The 19,017-nt window shown below is 52.0% G+C and overlaps 2 protein-coding genes across 2 annotated transcripts in view; one reads left to right on the forward strand and one right to left on the reverse strand.

The window, feature by feature from the left end:
* The window catches only part of APMAP (adipocyte plasma membrane associated protein), a 26,459-nt gene extending 22,182 nt beyond the window's left edge, over positions 1-4,277 (forward strand). The window contains exon 9 of the mRNA XM_005866217.2: positions 3,154-4,277. Within this exon, the coding sequence (XP_005866279.1) occupies positions 3,154-3,363 (210 nt within the window). The 3' untranslated portion in view covers positions 3,364-4,277. The remainder of the gene's footprint in view (positions 1-3,153) is intronic.
* A 5,084-nt stretch (positions 4,278-9,361) lies between these two features.
* Positions 9,362-19,016, reverse strand: CST7 (cystatin F (leukocystatin); the record flags this gene model as incomplete). Its single annotated transcript, XM_005866234.2, has 4 exons — positions 9,362-10,208; positions 10,777-10,893; positions 12,957-13,129; positions 19,001-19,016. Coding segments are annotated over 4 exons (384 nt in total), but the record flags the coding sequence as incomplete, so codon positions are not given.
* Position 19,017: the final 1 nt, after the last annotated feature.

Genomic DNA, 19,017 nt, shown 5'->3' on the forward strand with positions numbered 1-19,017 from the left:
GTGGGGGGGGGGGCACTTTACTTTTTTAAATTTTATTTTAATTAATTAATATTATTTAATTTATTTATTGTGGGGAGGCACTTTATAACTAAGTAAATATCAGTATTATCTTATGGTTACCTATTTTACTCAGTGGGTTATATAATCTGTTACTATCATTATTTATTTGTTATTTCAGAGCGAGGAAGGGAGAGGGAGAGGGAGAGGGAGAGGGAGAGGGAGAGGGAGAGAGAGAGAGAGAGAGAGAGAGAGAGAGAAACATCAGTGATGAGAGAGAATCATTGACCGGCTGCCTCCTGCATGCCCCCTACTGAGGATTGAGCCCACAACCCCATCATGTGCCCTGACCAGGAATTGAACCATCCTGGTTCATGGGTTGGCGCTCAGCCACTGAGCCACACCGGCAGGGCTATCATTATTTACTTTGATACTTCGGTTGTCCAGCTGTGACCACTGAGAGCCCTTCAGTGTGGCTCCGTGGCCTTTGGACATGCACTTATTATTCTTGGGTGGTTCCTCACTTTCTGGCTCATCTCATCCTTTCCCCACCCCAGCTCTGGAATCAGCCACTTCCTCAAGGAGCCTGGTTCCTTCTAGAGGAGATCTGGGGCTAAGTGCCACATAACTGCTCCCAGGCCCCCTCATGGACAAAGCAGGGAATGTATTTTGCATGTGTAGTCATACATGTATACACATATACGTATATACAATGTACATACACACATTTACACCTACATTTATTTATCATCTGTTTATTTAAATTGAAAACCATAAGTAAAGCTGGTATCCCTACATCCAGCTTAATACCACAGGGTCTATTCTAGTTTTCTTCCTTTTGTATTTGTGCTTCCTTTTTCTATTAGTGAGAAACCTGGATCCCCTTATCCTTCATACCTATTTGATCGGATTCCCCAAATGTCACCAATTTGTAGCCATTGTCCCCTGTCACATGGTCTCTGCTAGGGCTCTAGCACCAGCCTGGGCCTTCTCCCTCCTCGTGGCCATGTTGTGGGGCCAGCCTTTCTTCTGAGGGGCTCTGATACTTGCACAGCTTCCCCAGGTAAACACCCTCCTCATCCTGCTTAAGCTCTGACCCCCTACTCCGCGTCACTGTCCTTTCCCTTCCCTCAGTGTGGACTCACCCTCACCCTGTTCAGACTGACACTCTGGACTAGGCCACTGGGGTTCCCCTTTTGCTCAGTGCAAACGTTGCTGTATGTCTGCACACACCTGCCTCACTTGCCCCGCACGCTGCTTCTTGACTGAACTGTTTGAGAGGGGAGTAATGTGTTACAAAGAAGGTTGTAAAAATATAACTAGCTGCCGTGTGGAGAACAGCTTGTAGGAGGGTTCCACTGCTCGGGGAGCCAGTGTGGAGGTGGTTAGAGTGGCCAGGAGAGGCGTGGGCAGAGCCCAGGGAGGGGTTGGTAATGCACAACAGATGACAATACCCCTGGGTGCTGGTTTGTAAGCTGGAGAGAGAGGGATTAAGTGTGAGGGCTGAGTTCCTGGCTTCAGCAGCTGGTGTCAGGAGTCCCATCTCCTGAGCTGGGGAGTCTGTTGAGTTTGAAAAGCTGTTAGAAAGTCCAGGTGGAAATTCCCAGGTAGTGAGGAATTTAGCTCTGGGCATCGGAAATAGAGGCAGAGATTTGAGAGCTTCCTGGGAAAGTGACTAGTTAAACTAACGAGAAGGGATGAGATCTCTTAGGTACGAAATGGAGAGAGGAGGACCTATGGCTGAAGGGAGGTGGGATTTCATGGGTCCTGGAAAGCCTTATGGAATATTTTGAGCTGTAATGCAACTTTGATCCATCACTATAGAACCTTCTAGACCACAGTCGACTTGTATGTCTATTTGAACATTTCCAGTGACTAGGAGACATTATTCATTGGACATTTGTAATTGTGTGGCTATTTCCCCTTATATTAGAAGGCTGAACTTTGCCTATTGATTTTCATTTGCTGTTCTTATGCAGTGGTGTCCTTTGTCATCATTTTCTACATGTTATCCTTCTGTTCTGCTAGAAATTTATGTATCTCACCATGTTTTTCTTTGCTAAAACCTTTCAATAGCTCCAGGAACCTCTTCGCCCGGCCGAGCCAGGGGCTAGGCTCCTGGAGGTGCCTGCTCAGCGTGGGCGTGTTTGGTCTCTGCACTGGCTGCAGGAGAGCCTAGAGCTGCTTCGTGTCTCATAGGGCAGGGACTGTTGATGTGACCTGCTGAGGTTTTTGTCTTTAATGTGAACTGCTTTCAGATCTCCATCATTTGCATCTTGCACAGTTGAAATATCTTAAATATAATCAGAGGGCTTGGCATTTATTCCAGTCGGGCTGTGCTGGTTTTAACCCGGCATTCTGGGGTTGATGTCACGCTGTGTCTTCCTCATATGTGATTTGTGCTTTTGTGTTCAGCCAGGGCATCCAGAGGTACCTACATTGCAGGATTGGGGGGTATCGCATAAGGCTGTTGGATAGCCACTGTCCTCGTGCTGGGTTAGCCTTGCCTCTTGTATGCAAGTAACAGGAGGTGCCTAGGCCTGATCTGCTCCAGGCAAGGGGCAAGGCTGGGGGAGACCTGCTGTGGGACAGGCCCTGTGCTGGGAGTAGGGAACTGGTTTGACCTGGCTCTGCCCTATATGGCTTCCTCGTTACTGGAGGAGCTGGGCCCTTTCTAGATGGTGAGGGGCTGTGGGGTCTGTTAAACAATAAAATTCAACAGAATAAATTTTAAAGAGCTTATAGGCTTTTTTCAATGATTCATGAACTGGGCAGCATGCAATCTAACAGATAAAAAGCAGCTCCAAGAAGCTGTACAAAATGAGAGACTTTTATAGGCAGAAGGGAATAGGAACAAGGACGTCACACTGAGCAAAAATCATGTTGGTGGCTGCAAGGTCACTTTCCTTTAGGGGGCGCAGGGGCTCTCAGGCAGATGACCTAACTAGTGCTCATCAGGGACTGATTCCTGATTGACTGGCTTAAGATTCCATTTCTGGGGGAGCCTAAACTGTAAATAAATGAAGTCTTGGTTTGGTGACGTGGGCTTACTATCAGCGATTCCATTGGGGGCCTGTTGTCTTGTTTTTAAAAGGTTGGATCTGCTCACATTCTTTAGTCAGTAGGTCAACTTCTCACACTGTGCTTCCCTTCCAGCTGTTTAGTCAGGAGACGGTGATGAAGTTTGTGCCACGGTATAGCCTCGCCCTAGAACTCAGCAGCAGTGGCACCATCCAGAGAAGTCTGCACGATCCTGATGGGCAGGTGGCCACCTACATCAGCGAAGCGCACGAGCATGACGGGTACCTCTACCTGGGCTCCTTCAGGTCCCCCTTCCTCTGCAGACTCAGCCTTCAGTCTCTTTAGCCACCCGATGGCAGCCCTGATTATGGCTGTGCCAGGAGTTGGCACATGGCACCACCTGGTCTAGGAGGCACCATGGACACAGCCCTTTTCACTTGTAGCACTGTTCCTTGGAAGTGTGGTGTGACCCTGGGGAGGTATGTGCCCCTGCAGGACAGACTCACCTGGGTTTGACTTTGCACTTAGAGGGAAGCATAGCATATGCCATTGGAAGATATGTTCATGTAAAGCCATTTTCTCTTAAAAAATTCTAAGTACGGTAGTTCTCTAGGACTTGGGGGACATCATGCACTTTTTGCAGGCCTCAGAGTTTTGATGGATAGAGCAGTAGATGAGTTATCCAGGCATCTGGCTCTGTCCTGCCAGCCTCAGTATCTTCATTATAAAACAGGGTAATGCCTGCTTATGGGGAGGAGCAAAGGAAGGGCATGGAGGGCTCAGTGCAGAAGTGCCTGTGCAAGCGCTGACCTCAGCACGACTTCTCCAGAGCTGAGCAGGGCACGGCCTCCACCCCTGGCCTTTTCCTCCCATTGCTTCCACCCCCAACCTCCTCCGGCTCATAACAGGGTTTTAAAAAAACTCCTGAGTCCTGTCATATACAGGCAGGGATCTGAGTAAGTGCATAGGAGAAGCATGTTGATTTCAAAAGCTCCAAGAAGACTACCAGGGTTACTCTCTGAACAACCTACCACACGAATGAATGACCCAGCAGCTGGGTGAGTTTAGGGCAGTCCTATTTACACACCTTTGTTCCTCACCTCTAGACCCACAGGTGTGAATAGTACGGGTGTTAATGTCATATTTGCTTCAGTGTCAAAAGCCCAAAGTTGCTCTATGTCTACACACTGGTCATAGTTTTGTCAGGGAGACCTCTGTAGTGATGACAATTAAATAAACGTTTATGCTGATTAACCGTTTGTGATGGTGTTGCCTAGGAGTTTCTTTTCTTTAAATATAATTATCAGTGACTGAAATCTGACTCCAACCCGTATGATGTGAGGATCGTTTTAGCTGGGATCTTGTTTTAGGGTCAAGCAGTTCCTCTGGGGACCCCTCAGAGGGCAGCAGCGGCCTCAGGCCATTGCCTCTGGCCTTGATTCATTCTTGGGTAAGTTGATAGCACACTGCTCCCTGTTTTCCAACCTACAGAGTGGGGCTGATACCTGATTCTGAAGAAATGTCCTGAAGGACAGTTTGGGCTTCTGGGATAGTTTTTAAGAACTTGACTGGACAGTATTTTAATAGGTAATGATACAGTTCAACGGGGATTGAGAGCTGTGGTGAAATCTGAACCTTTGTGTCTTGTCACACTGGCTGGCCTCCAACCCCTTCCCTCCCTTTTCCAGTGTAGCCAGCTCCGCCCATGCCCTGATCAGCCTGATTTCGGGGGAAAGAAGTCCGGAGTCTAGCGGTGGCCTCATCTCTGTCACCCTCCTCCGGCCGGCTTTATGCAGCAACAGTAGAACCGAGTCAAAGACTGGCTTCAGTCTAGGTGGTGCAACCCGTATTGTCTCAGATGAATGACTTACTATTTATGTAACTTTATAGGAAAGGAAATTGAGTAGTGATTATTAAATATTTTAAATAGATAATGTTGTACCCCGTATAGCAAGTATATAAGAATAATGGGGTAAAACCTTGTCGTTCTGCCACAAAAATCAATTTAAATGTTTGGGGCCTAAATAAGTAGATGTCTTTTTAAAAAAATATTTTTAATTGATTTTAGAGAAAGAGGAAAGGGGAGGGATAGAGAGATAGAAACATCAAAGAGAGACACATCGATCAGCTGCCTCCAGCATACCCCCCACTGGGAATCGAACCAGGGAACTCTTGGTTCATGGGTTGGCGTTTAACCACTGAGCCACACCAGCTGGGTGTTAAGTAGACTTCTTGAATGAGAAGAAAGGGCTTTGCTTTTAGTGCTTAATTTTTAATGTTACAAAGAAGCTGGTAAATTGCTTTTCACAGTTTTCAGCAAAGGAGTCTTGATTTGATTTAGATGTTGAGTTTTTGTCTCAAAGTGTCATTTCCTGTATTTTATTCGGTAGTTTGCCATGGTGAGGTGCAAAATATAACCTTATTAGGTTTGAATATGTGATACGCTTTTATTGTAAACAAAATGGATTTGCTCTAATGTGAATTACTAACATGGTTTTAAAATTAAATCAAGTTGTTCATTCACTGTGTGCTTCTTTATTATCTATCATAAAAACCCCATTCCAGCTCATTACTGCTTTTTATAGGACAGAAGACCCATTTTGATATTTTTATTATGACTATACACTTGCAGAATGGTCTACAGTTTAGAAAGTGTTTTCATGTACTCGGACCTTTTAATGATGCAAGGAGATAGGGCCTCATTTTACAGGTAGGAGCTGAGGCTGGTGCGTAAATGACTTGCCCAGAGTCACAGCCAGCACACAACTGAGCCAGGATCTGTTCTGTGACTGTGGAATCTGCTGGGGAAGCTAGGAGACGAGGCTGGGTGGCTTGAGGGCCTGGCTCTGCGGTGGCCACCGCCCAGCCTGAGGGTCAGATCCTGGCTGCAGGGCAGAGTTCCCTGGGCTGCCCAGCTCCCTGGGTGGACTGGGCATTATTGTGGTTTACACTTCCAGAGGTGGTCTCCATGGGTACTGGTGAGACTTTCATCACAGTCTGAGCTTATCTGCAACCTCAAGAGGCCCAGGCTGCGTGAATGTCTGGAGCAGGGGGCACCTGGGGAGGAGGGTGGAGGGCCGTGGCCAGGGAAAGCTAGGTCACTTAGGACAGGACTGACAGAATTTTGATGGTTTTGAGAAAGTGCTTCTTTTTGGTCATAGTTCTAGTGTGTCTTAGAATACTGGGCACTTAACTTTGCATGTTCTCCATGACAATACCATCAGATGATGGTACAGTTTTCCTCTGAGGCAGAGTAAAGCTGATGAGTTTTTAAAAACAGGTAGAGTTGGGTTTACAATTCAGGACTTGAGGTCACTGGTTGACATCCGCCACCTGCAGTCAGTACACTGTCTCCATGTGGGGCTTGGTTTCCTCTGTTTGAACCCACTGCAGGGCTCTCTGGCTCCTTCCCGGTGGGGCTTTGCTGTGCTGAATCCCGAGAGAACAGTCTCTCACCGTGGTCAGAGTTAGGAGGATGGGAACATTGGGCGGAGCCCACACAGTCAGTGCACGCAGTGCCTGCTCTCCAGGAAGCTGGGGCAAAATGTCTCCGGGGGTTTGTTTAGTAGACACATCTCTAGGGGGGACAAAGGTACGCCAGCTGCTGATTTCCAACTTACAAGGCAGCTTCACCCTGGCTTGCCACCCAGCCCCTGCAATGCCTGCTCTCCAGGAAGCTGGGGCAAAATGTCTCCAGGGGTTTGTTTAGTAGACACATCTCTGGCGGGGGCGACAAAGGTACGCCAGCTGCTGATTTCCAAGTTACAAGGCAGCTTCACCCTGGCTTGCCACCCAGCCCCTTTCCTTATGGTGTCACCATGGGAGGTTTAAGAGTATTTGAAGACAAGCAATTACTTCTGTGAGGGACACTGTGTATAACACAGTGTTGGGGATGATAGAACTGTGGGTGCATTATAAAGTAGAGCCCCTTTCTACCTGGAATTCGGGCCCTGAGGACCTCAGGGAGGGAGGGTTTGCAGAAGCCTGAGGTTGGGGTACATAGTCCACTGGCTTCTGTCTTGGCTGGTTTACCATAGTTCTAAGACTTTGTCAACTTATAGGAGGCAGTCAATTCCTGGACCCAAGTGGTAGTGTGAATATCATGGGTATAGGTTAGGGTTCAAAGAGAGTTTTGAGATGGGGTTTGAGGCTTTCTCTTCCCTGCCAGGAGGGAAGGTTAACCCATACGTTTTCTGGCTGGGCAGGGGTGGTGGTGGGGAGGAGAGGCGGGGAAAGAGGGTTCACACTGAGATGGGGTTTGAGGCTTTCTCTTCCCTGCCAGGAAGGAAGGTTAGCCCATAGTCTTCTGGCTGGGCAGGGGCGGTGGGGAGGAGAGGCGGGGAAAGAGGGTTCACATGCAGCTCCTAGCAGGTATGCTGTGAGGCTGCGAGGCAGCTCTCCCCAACAGCTTCCTTCGCGTGAGTTCTCATTTCTGACCTGCCTGTTAAACCAGTGGGGTGGGGCTGTCTCGAGGTCTGAGTAATTTTAGGACAGGCCTGGCCTTGATGAGCTCTGGTCTGTACTTAAGTGTAAGTGAGGACTGGCTGGGAGCTCAGGATCTGGGGTCCTCCTCATTTGCTGCATTATCTTGCACAAGTCACAAAGGCCCCCCTGAGCTACGTTCTGAAGCCCACCCGGCTTATGCTCCAGGGGTTGGTGCTCCTGCCATCTTGTTCATGTAGGGCAGAGGTTCTCAACCTGTGGGTCGCCAACCTGTGGGTTGCGACCTCTTTCGGGGTCAAAGACCCTTTCACAGGGGTCGCCTAAGACCATCGGAAAACACATATATAATTACATATTGTTTTTGTGATTAATCACTATGCTTTAATTCAATTTGTAACAATGAAAATACATCCTGCATATCAGATATTTACATTACGATTCATAACAGTAGCAACATTACAGTTATGAAGTAGCAACGAAAATACTTTTATGGTTGGGGGTCACCACAACATGAGGAACTGTATTAAAGGGTCGCGGCATTAGGAAGGTTGAGAACCACTGATGTAGGGGGTCAACAGCACTGAGTGAACTCGCTTTTCTTTATGAAAGGATTGCCTTCAGGGGCCTTTGGAATCATAGGATAAATTAAATGTCTTGTGACATAGTTGCTACCCCTGTCCCTGAATTAGACCAGAAGGAGGTGCATCAAGGCAGCAAAAAACATTGAGGATTTGGAATCATAGTTTTCTGTCATCACTGAAGGAAGCTGTGGGTCATTCCTTTTGGTTATTCACACTGATCAAGTCTATGACGTGTGCCAATTGCCATACATATTTAATGTGGATTTCCTTTTTCCTATGAATGATCAGGTCCATATATTTTTTTAAAGGCGACAACATATTTTGTACCAGCCCATAGTTTGAAGAAGGCGTTGGGAGGAAGAATTCCAAAGGGGGGCCTGCATCTGCACCAGGCTTATTGGCGCGGGGTGTCTGGGGCATCTCTGAGTGAGGCCTCGGAGCTCTCAGCCTTTGGCACGTCCTGGGCTTCTGCTCTGTGGTCCAGTCTTACACCCTTCCAGTGTGAGCGCGAGGCCTGCCTTACACGGACCCTGGGTGGTCTCCTCCTGTGCCCCCAGTGGTGGGTCTGTGTGTGTAGGTGCTTCCTCTGCTGGGTGAGTCTTTGTGTGGGTACTCCCTCTCCTGGGTGGGTCTGTGTGTGGGTACTCCCTCTCCTGGGTGGGTCTGTGTGTGGGTACTCCCTCTCCTGGGTGGGTCTGTGTGTGGGTACTCCCTCTCCTGGGTGGGTCTGTGTGTGGGTACTCCCTCTCCTGGGTGGGTCTGTGTGTGGGTACTCCCTCTCCTGGGTGGGTCTGTGTGTGGGTACTCCCTCTCCTGGGTGGGTCTGTGTGTGGGTACTCCCTCTCCTGGGTGGGTCTGTGTGTGGGGGTCTCTGTCCCCTGGGTGGGTCTGTGTGTGGGGGTCTCTGTCCCCTGGGTGAGGCTATGTGTGTGGGTGCTCCCTGTCCTGGTGGGTCTGTGTGTGGGTGTGCTCCCTCTCCTGGGTGGGTCTGGGTGTGTGGGTCTCTGTCTCCTGGGTGGGTCTGTGAGTGGGGGTGCTCCCTGTCCTGGTGGGTCTGTGTGTGGGTGCCTCATCTCCTGGGTGGGTCTGTATGTGGGGTGCTCTCCCTTCTGGGTGGGTCTGTATGGGTGCGGGTGCCCCCTCTCTTAGGTGAATCTCTGTGGGGGATGCTCCTCCTGGGTGGGTCTGTGTGTGGGGGTGCTCCCTCTCCTGGGTGGGTCTGTATGTGGGGGTGCTCTCCCTTATGGGTGTGGGTCTGTGAGTGGGGGTGCTCCCTCTCTTAGTTGAATCTCTGTGGGCGATGCTCCTCCTGGGTGGGGATGTGTGGGATATTATCCCAGCACCCTGTTGTACCCACTTGTCCAGACACAGCTGTGCGTTTGCTGAGTCTCTAAGGCAGCTGAGAGGATTGAGTGGATATCCCCCGTCAGAAGGAAGCACAGCTGGCAGGTGGACGCCCTCTTGGGGTGCCCCTACCCTGCCAGTTCATGGTATGGACCTACGCTGGCCTGGTTCTGGCTCTCTGGTCTCCAGTATGTTGTGTTTATGGACTAAAGGCTGGAAAGCCCTGGGCGCTTTGTGGAAGTTACCTGGACCGGTCAGGCTCTCAGTGAGGGGGCCCCTTACCGCCCACCTCACCTTCCTGAGGCCCCTGTAACAGGTAAAGCAGCAGCCATTGCTTTGAGATGGTCAGTTCTTATTCATGTTTATTTATAACTTCATCCATGCAAGGTCAAGGTGCTCAATAGCAGCTTACCCGCTTCGTCCAGTGTGCAAGTATTCAGATGAAAGGATAGATCTCGGGCTTGCATCGGGGACCCAGGGGCTGGGTGGGAGGGGCTCCTTCAGGAGTTGAGAGCCCAAAACATTTCCATTGGAGGATTCAGTCCTGTATGTTCAGACTCTGAATCCAGGCACACAGCATCAGCAGAATTAGCTTAGGAGAGAATTCGAAGTATTTATTTTAACTGTGGGGCGGTCACTCTTCCATCCCAGTTACTCTGTAATGAGCTCGTGGGCACTTCCATTCTGCTTGCCGGGAGATACTACTTCAAAGGTGCCAGCAGCTGTAGTATTGCTGAGAGGCAGTCAGTGACAGTTGAGAACAGGCACCTCGAACCTCTGGAGCCAGGGGATGACCCAGACTTCAGAGTAACAACTGAGGATCTGAAACAAAGAAGGGCACCTTAAGAATCGCGCTGCCTGCCACAGGGACCACCTGCCTCGCCGAGGCTGCCACTCACAGCTCTGCAGTTTCCAGTGCTGCTGCCTGTGTGCGCATACATGTGTGTGTGCACGTGTGTGTGCACGCTTGTGCGTTTTCCTTACTGAGGAGTTCTCTCCTTGCTCTGAGGGTCCTTGTGAAAAAATGTCAAACCTACAGACATTGAAAGAATAATTCAAGAACATATACTTTTGCCTATAGTTACAAATTCTTAAATGTTGCCGCATTTAGTTTCCCCCTGCTTGTGTATATACATTTCTGAATTATTTGAAAGGTCTTTTTTTGCTCTAACCTGCCCCCGAATGTGGACGCGCCTCTGAGGAGGGGGTCTCCCCTGTATGCCTGCCGTGTCTGTAGGATCCTGTTGGACACTGGGAGACCTGGATTCAAGAGTGAAATCTGGAACTGTGGGGGTAGAGAAAGGATGAAGGAGTGTTTCCCAGAGCCATGGCGAGGGGGTGGGGCTAGGAAAGCAGGGAGGGGTCTGAGGAGCGAGGCCCCTTTGTTTACCATCTTCAAGGTGTGGTTGGTCTGGAAGTCACAGTTGTCCAGATTGGGGTGCTCAGTTTTCTTGCAAGTAGTTCTGCCAATTTCCATGTCCAGCATGTATTTCAGGCCTTTCACGATCTAAAGAGAGCAGAGGGCAGGGCCTGGGTTACATTGTTCAACCCAGCAGGAGGGGGCTTTAGGACAGGTGGTGAGGGTGCCCTGATGGGACTGGTCCCTCCCTGCCCTCTGGAAAGGGAGTGAGTGGTGGAGAGGGAATGTGGAACATACTCGAACCGCAGTGGGAAGAAAGCCTGTGACTGGACCCAGACCCCTCCCGGTCCTCTCCTTTCTTCACTCCACTCATTCCTGCTCAGGGCCTTAGCTCTTGGTTCCAGGGCGAAACGTGGGCTCTGTGTCCTGTCTTAGGACAGCTCCTTCCTCCCCAGGTCTCTCCGCTGGGCATCAGGAGGGTGGCAGAGGCGGGGTGCCGTGGGGCTGCCCTGGCCTCAGGGCCGTGGTGAAGTCCTGCCCCCGGCCCCTCTCCCGTGCCCTAGTCACCCACAATCACCTGCCCTGTGTGGCCTTTACATGGGGTGAGGGCAAGCAGTGTGTCTGCTGGCTCCTCACCATTCCTGGCAACAGAGTGGGCATTTTCTTTTCAGTTACAGCCTTTCTTCACTTGGATGTGGCAGCAACCTGGTCTGGCCCCACCACGTACCAAGTGAAATCCAGTCCCCAACGTCACGGAGGGACAATGCACCCCTTCCCCCAAAGGCTCTTGGGCACTCGGCTCTGGGCATCTTGCACTTGCCGTGGTCCTGCAGGAGGCCTCACACCGTCTCCGGAGCTGTGTCCTTGGAGTGATGACACTCGGACTATTTCCATGGAAACCTTATTAAAAACCCTTCCCACACCAGACTGCCTTCTAGAAAATACTTTTCTAAGCATAAAAAGGCACTGCTCGCCCTGGCCAGCATGGCTCAGTTGGTTGGGCGTGATCCCAGGCACCGAAAGGTTGCCGGTTCCATTCCCGGTCAGAGCACATGCCTGGTAGGGGGTGTACAGGAGGCAGCTGATTGATGTTTCACTCTTGCATTGATATTTCTCTCGTTCTCCCTCTTCCTTCCTCTCTCTCTGAAAATCAATTTTTAAAATCTTAAAAAAAAATACACTGCTCTTAAAAAGTTTGCAATTGCCCAAAAGAATAAACACGGTTGTAAAAATCACCTGTAATTCTGTGACCAAAGGTAACCAACCATTAATAGTTATGTACAAACTGGCAGCGTCTTTCCTCCTTCCCGCACCACCACACCCATGGGAATGTGTGGGTTTTGTCCAAAAGCCAGCTTCCCACAGCCGGGAACTTCCTTTTGAGTGCCTGTACAGTATCCCTGGTTTCAGGAAAGGCAGAGACGTGGGCAGTCACGTCGTCATTGTGGCTCATCATTATTCTGCATCCCTTATCCCAAGCTGACCCTGTGTCCTCAGGACACAGATGAGCAAAACCTGGCTCTGCCCTGTAGAGTCCCCTCTAGGTGGGAGGTAGCTGAGCCATCCTGTGACAACTTCACAGGGTGTGACATTGAGGCAAGGCTGGTGGAGGGGGGGGTTTGTGTGTGTGTGTGGGGGAGGGGTGCATTTTGGGCAAAGCTCTTATGTGAAATAAGTCCCAGGCGGAGAATGTCAAAAGGTCCTATGGGGATGAGGCAGGGGTGGGGCCCTAGGCAGGGGCAACTGTGGTGGAGAACGTCAAAAGGTCCTATGGGGCTGTGGCTCTGGTGAGGGGGTGAGGCAGGGGTGGGGCCCTAGGCAGGGGCAACTGTGGCAGGTGGTGCAGTAGGCCCCTCCAAGGGGCAGCATCTTCATCAGTTTGGTTCCTGATGCCCAGCTTCTGGTTTCTCCCCACCCAAAGCCTTCAGCAGGCTCACGTCTAGTCCCCGTTTCACCCCATCCCACCTCTGTGCTACTCCCAGTGGCTCCACCCTGAAGAAGTTGGTTTCCATAAGAGACAGTCCTGGACTTTTTGTTCAAGTCTGGTGACACTGGTGGCCTGGTTGTAGGCTCTCTGTGGCTGCCACTGCTAGCCTCCTGGCCTGTTTTGTGCTCTAGATGACCAGGGCGCTGGACGGTGGGCCCCTGTGGGGTAGGAGCTTCTGCAGCCTGGCCCCAGAGATGCTGGCCACCAGCGCCTAGACCCTCACCTGGACCAGGGCTCTGCTGACATGGGACTCCTTGAACAAGAAGATGTCATTCGTGCAGTTGTTGAACCTTTCAACGCTGTATCTGGCTGCTTTGAGGACTCCTGGGTTGTTGGTCTTGATTGTTTTGGGAAATCCTGGCTTCACACCTGAGTTAAAGGTCTGGGAACAAACATCTGAAAGAGAAACACAGAACCAGGCAAGAACATTGTTGTTAGTGGGGCCCTTGGTCCAGGGTCATGATTCACACCTTGGTGCTCAGTTCTCTGCTCCCAGTGTGGTCCCCAGCCTGTCTAGCTCGTCACTTATCTGCCCTCCCCTCACCGATCCCTCCTGCCCTCACCACCTACCCTCTGCTCTCCTGTTCACCCTCCCTGGCCCATCCAGCCCTCCCCCCCCAGTGCAATTCTTGTGAATCCCCATGGTTGCCCTGAGGACCAGGCGAGGGGGGTGTTACAATGATGGATTAGATACAGTTCCTGTCCCTACCCACACAGCCCCCTTCAGAACCCAGGGTTATTTCCAATGCGTCTTAAAGAAACCCTGAACATGTCTGGAGGTGGCAGAGCCTCGGGACAGGATGTAGCCTCAGTGTGTCAGAAGTCACTCCAGCTGTCCTTCAAGGCCATCATCTGGCCCCGACTCCTCAGCTTGTCTCCAACAAGTGGATCACAGGGAAGTGCCCAAGGCTGGTCCCGCCTTCTCACTGACAAGGAGGCTGCTGCTTTCCTCCACCTCGGGGCTCTTGTTAGCATCTCCCCAGCTTCCAGGCCTCGCTCCTAGGGGCCCCGTTCCCCAGGCAGCACCACAGCACCTGGTGCTCCTCACCTGTGCTGCCTCTTTCTGCACTGTTTCGGGTACAAGTCTGAGGACAGGGCCAGGCCTGGGCGACTTCATCGCACATGACTCCTTTATGGAGCTGGCAGTGGTGGAGGGACGGGGGGGAGGCCTGGACTTCCTGTCCCGAGGAGGCCCATGTTTGGATAAAAGGTGGGGAGAGCAACCTGAGGGGCTTCCCCTACCACCACACCGCAGCCTCTGACAGCCAGGCAGAACCAGGGACCCCGGCACCCTCCTCGGCTCCCCACATCCTCCTCTCCCAGCCCCCACAGCAGCAGGCCCAGGCGGACCCGAGGCTCCTCCCTGAAGAAGAACCTGACTTCACTCCTTGGTTCAGTCCCCGCGGGCTGAGCCCTCTTCATCCCGCATGTGCAGGGGGTGCAGAAGCTTATGTTCGCTGGAGCTCATGCTCCGCAAATAAACAGGCAAGAAAAACATCAGAGCAGTGAGTGAGGAGAGGCAGGAGCTGTGCAGGGATTTGTCCGCAGAGAGCAGGTCGGGCTGAGCCATTTACACGGATCCGGATGGAGGGCCTGAGCGTGGGCCACGGGGCAGAGGGGTTCCAGGGCTCGCTCCAAAGCGAGGAGGGCGTGGGGAGAAATGCTCAGAGGCCAGGCTGGCCCGGTGGGGGTGTGTGCTAATCCAGGTTATGAACATTGGCTTTTATTATAAAGAACATGGGAATGTAAAAAAAACCCACAGGCTGTGTGAATTGCAACGTGAACATGGCCTTTTCTGGTTGCTGGCTCCTGGTGAATTTGTCAGTTTCACTACAGTGGTCATGTACTGCTTGTATATTAAAAAGTTAAAAGTTTTAGGGGAAAATCTAAATAAACTAGGAGGGAGGGAGTGTGGGAAGAAGCTTTTTAGGTCGGTGAACTGCTTCTCTTTACTAAGACTTTCCCCAGATGTTCCTGAAAAATTAGCATGCCACACCACAGGCTGGCAATGGCCCAGGCATAAATTTTATTTCATTTGCTAAATTAAATGGTGTCAAGTTCAGCTTTTCGGTGGCCCAGCTGGTGTCAGGTGGTCTGTAGCCACACGTGGTGGTGACTGCCATCTGGGCCTGCAGGGCCTTGGGTCCTGCCGAGGTAGGTAGGTTTAGCATGTGGCAGGGGTGCCCAAGCAACAGGAAGTGGAGAGGGGGTGTGAGGGCAGCAGCAGCACCAACCCCACAAGCTCCGGCTTAGAGATTCTGCTGCCGTGAGCTCCCCCACTCGTTCCACACAGCGTCCCTGAGATTCTGCTTTGCAATAGCCCAGCCCTCAAATGACATCCTCACAGAAGCTGAAGCCCTCACTTGAGGGGCTGAAGCATGAAAACTGTTTCTGTCCCTTGAGCTCCAGGAGCTGGGCTGCTCAGGCTGCGTCAGGCCCGGAGCCTTCATTTCCCGGCTCCCCACGTGGCTCCCACGCCCAGGCACGCCGATGCTAACAAGGTGGGGAGGCTACACCTGGGGGCTGTGCTTACTGACTCTCGGTTTTGACAAGAACTGTTTGGGGAAGGAGCTTGGTTTCTGCTCATCACTTGATGCTAACAAGGTGGGGAGGCTGCTCCTGGGGGCTGTGCTTACTTACTCGGTTTTAACAACTGTTTGGGGAAGGAGCTTGGTTTCTGCTCATCACTGAAGTCTACACAGCAGTTTCCAGTTACTACATGGTCCCCAGCCCCCCACTGTGGATTCATACAGCCATTGCTTTTTCTGATTATAAGCTTACCTATTTTGGGTAGGAAATTTGAAAAATACAGAACAGTTTAACAAAAACATATCTCAAACTCTCCAAGGTAACCACTTTAACTGGTTTTTTTTAAAAAAAATAAAATGTATTACAATTAATTTTGCTTGAATTTAGCAGAATTAAAGCAATGAAGCGAAATCAGGTGAGGCTGAACCTCAGATGAATATGTAATGTTAGTTTCTAAGTGATTTTGGTAAAGTTACAAAAAAGTTATGAAAAATATTGAAGTTGCTTTATTTTTAGTTAGCTACATGTTTCCTAAAGTGTCAGTTTCAAGTCATCACAGGCATCCAAACAAACAATAAAAGCTCCTTTTTTAATTTTACAAAAAGTTGAAAAGTCACACCAGTTTTAGGATGACTCAAGAGAAATGAACAGGGAAGGGCTGATCATGAAGAAAAAGATCCCAAAGAGGCGACTCCCCTTCAGGGAAAAAGACAAACAGGTCCCTGGACCCCAACCCGGAGTCAGCCCCACCTGCCTGCCTGCTGTCCTCTGCGCTGCGGGGAGGGGGGGCGGGGAGCAGGGAAGCCTGCTCTGCAGGGGCTTGGGTGCCCATTCTACAGGCGAGGAAACTGAGGCCTCAGAGGAGTGCAGGGCACGCTTAGTTCTAGAGACCATTCTCTCCCTTTCCTCACTCAAGAAGGATAATTTGGCAGCAGCTATGGGCAATGCCAAGGTGACTCTGAGACTAGGGAGTCCACAGTACAAAAAGGGAGGCAGGATGCAGGCCCCGGGCTGGGCCCATCCAGGAAGGTGACTGTAACCTGCCGTGAAGGAGAGCGCTGAGTGAGGGAGCTAGGGGTGGGGAGACCAGTAGGAGATGACCTAGATGAGGAGGGGAGAGCAGAGTGTGACATGGTGGCCGAGTGCAGCTTTCCAGGAGCGCTAACAGGTTCATTTCCCCTAAATTCTGCAGGGCTGGGGCGGGGGGCGGGGTGTGAGCTGCTGGGGGCTCTGCATTTAGGTGAGCGAAGCTTAGTGCTTAGGCTTAGGGAGAAGCCAGCTGCCCAGATGGTGCCGCCACCCTAGGGGGGTTAGGGTTAGGGTTAGGGTAACTGTCACCCCCCTTCCCACAGGAAGACCCTGGAATCTGTTCTCAGAAGTTTAGGGAAGGCTGTGGGGGCCTTGGGTACAGGGTGGGGGTGAGGGGGCGAGAGAACCAGGTCTGGGATTGAGTTCCCATCTCTGTTCCACCACCAGACAGAGGGGCCTTCAAGCCCCTGGTTCCGAGGCCCGCATCTGTCGAATGAAGGACCTACTTGAGAGGATCGAAGCTGGGGTAGGGTGAGTGGGGTGGGACAGCCTGGGGCTGCCAGGACCGGAGAGACTCAGGAGCAGGGCTGGGGCGGGTGGCTGCAAGCACCCCAGGCTCAGTGAGCGTGCCTTCCGTGTCCATGCCAGTCAAGCCTCGCTAGGGCCCAAGGGGCTGGGTTATTGACCCACTTCATGGGTCAAGAGACTGACGCTTAGGGAGGCTCCAGGCTCCACAGCTACCAGGCTCAGGGAGTCTGCGTGTCCCGAGGCCTGCATGTGAGTGTGGACTCTAAACACTCTGCCTGGGGCTTGGTGGCAGAGAGCAGGTCTAAGGGGCTGGCCGGGTTGGCTGAGCAGGGCTTCAGCAGGGAGGGGTAGGCGCAGCCCTGGCGGGGAGGGGAGTGTATGGAGAGGGCTCTGTTTCGTAGGAAACACCAGCAGAGGGGGCAACTCTGGTGATAGGGCGCTAAGACTAGGCTAAGGATTCCCCATGCATCCTGGACCTGTCCCTGCTCTGTTAGGGGACGAAGCTGAGGCAAGCAGAAGGGACTTACACGTAGTCTGAATAACTGCATCCCGTACAGCTGAACGGCAGGTACCACATCCCTCCACAGGCCCCCTCACTAAGGTCTGAGGAGTGCGCTTCTCTGGTCTGAGCACCCCCTTCCCCCCACCCTGGCTTGTCCCCTCCTATGGCACTAGGGGGGCACAGGAAGACAGTGGCACCCAATCAGGACAGGCTGGAAAGCAGGGGAGGGGTGGAGGGAGAGGGGGGCAGGGCTTCACTGTGTGAGCTAAGAATGAAGCTCTGGGATCAAGGGAGGAGGCAAGGGAACCTGTTCCCATAGCCCCTGAGAACAGTGTCACCAGGAGGGGGGTGACCCCCTCCACGGATTGAGAGGCGCTGGGGCTGGCCCGTTGTACTGGTCCTGCCTGAACACCCCCCACTTGGTGTCGCGAGGGAGGAGGCAGGGGAACCTGTTCCCATAGCCCCTGAGACAGTGTCACCAGGAGGGGGGTGACCCCTCCACGGATTGAGAGGCGCTGGGGCTGGCCCCTTGTACTGGTCCTGCCTGAACACCCCCCACTTGGTGTCCTTGGCCACGCTCCAGCCCCTCCTGAAGAACACGGAGGGCAGGAACCAGCCTCCACCTGGGCATTGCCCCTGCTCCCCAAGCAGTGGCTGTGACTGGAGCAGGTCATCCCGGCCTCCAGCACCAGCTTCCTCGGTGGTTAAAGGAGGTGAGACAGGGGCCCTCTAGGTCTTCACCATCATCTATGGCAGTGGTTCTCAACCTTCCTAATGCCGCGACCCTTTAACACAGTTCCTCATGTTGTAGTGACCCCCAATCATAAAATTGTTATCGTTGCTACTTCATAACTGTAATTTTACTACTGTTATGAATCATAATGTAAATATCTGATATGCAGGATGTATTTTCATTGTTACAAATTGAACATAATTAAAGCATAGTGGTTAATCACAAAAACAATATGTAATTATACATGTGTTTTCCGATGGTCTTAGGCGACCCCTGTGAAAGGGTTGTTCGACCCCCAAAGGGGTTGCGACCCACAGGTTGAGAACCGCTGATCTATGGCCTATGCTTCTGATGCTGGGAAGGCATCTTCAACTCCGTGTGTGTGTGTGTGTGTGTGTGTGTGTGTGTGTGTGTGTGTGTGTGTAGGCAGGGGCTCCCAGGCCATGTGAACTGGGGGCAAGTTGCCAACCCTACCCCTCTCTTCCTCCCCTCTCCCCAGCACTGGCCAGGCAGGAAGGGTGACAGTGTCTGATCATCAGGTCCCTAGAGCCAAGTCACAGGGCAGCAGCCAGCAGGCAGGAACGGCTGGCCATCAGGTAGAAACTGCCTGCCCACACCCATTCCTCTGCCCCCATGGAGGAGCGTGGGGAGCCTCCCCCGGATCAGGGAGCAGCTGAGAACAGAAGTCTTCCCTCATCTCCAGGTGGCACTCAAACCCTATTCCCAAACCCCTGGGACCCCTGGAAGGCAGGAACCCCTGGGACCTCTGGAAGGCAGCTGCTGCCAGCCTTGGGGCCCCGGCCTCGCAGCCATACCTGCTAGGGCTGCCCAAACAGGACTGTGCTTCGGGGCCTGGGCGTGGGAGGAGCTCATGGCACCTGGCTCCTACAGCAGTCTGGGCATCGTGTCCGAGGGAGGCAGAACCCAGGGGACACCCTCCACTTACCTGGGGACAGGTCCCCC

Source organism: Myotis brandtii, unplaced genomic scaffold (genome assembly GCF_000412655.1).
Source record: "Myotis brandtii unplaced genomic scaffold, ASM41265v1 scaffold225, whole genome shotgun sequence".
In the NCBI taxonomy this organism is placed as follows: Eukaryota; Metazoa; Chordata; class Mammalia; order Chiroptera; family Vespertilionidae; genus Myotis; species Myotis brandtii.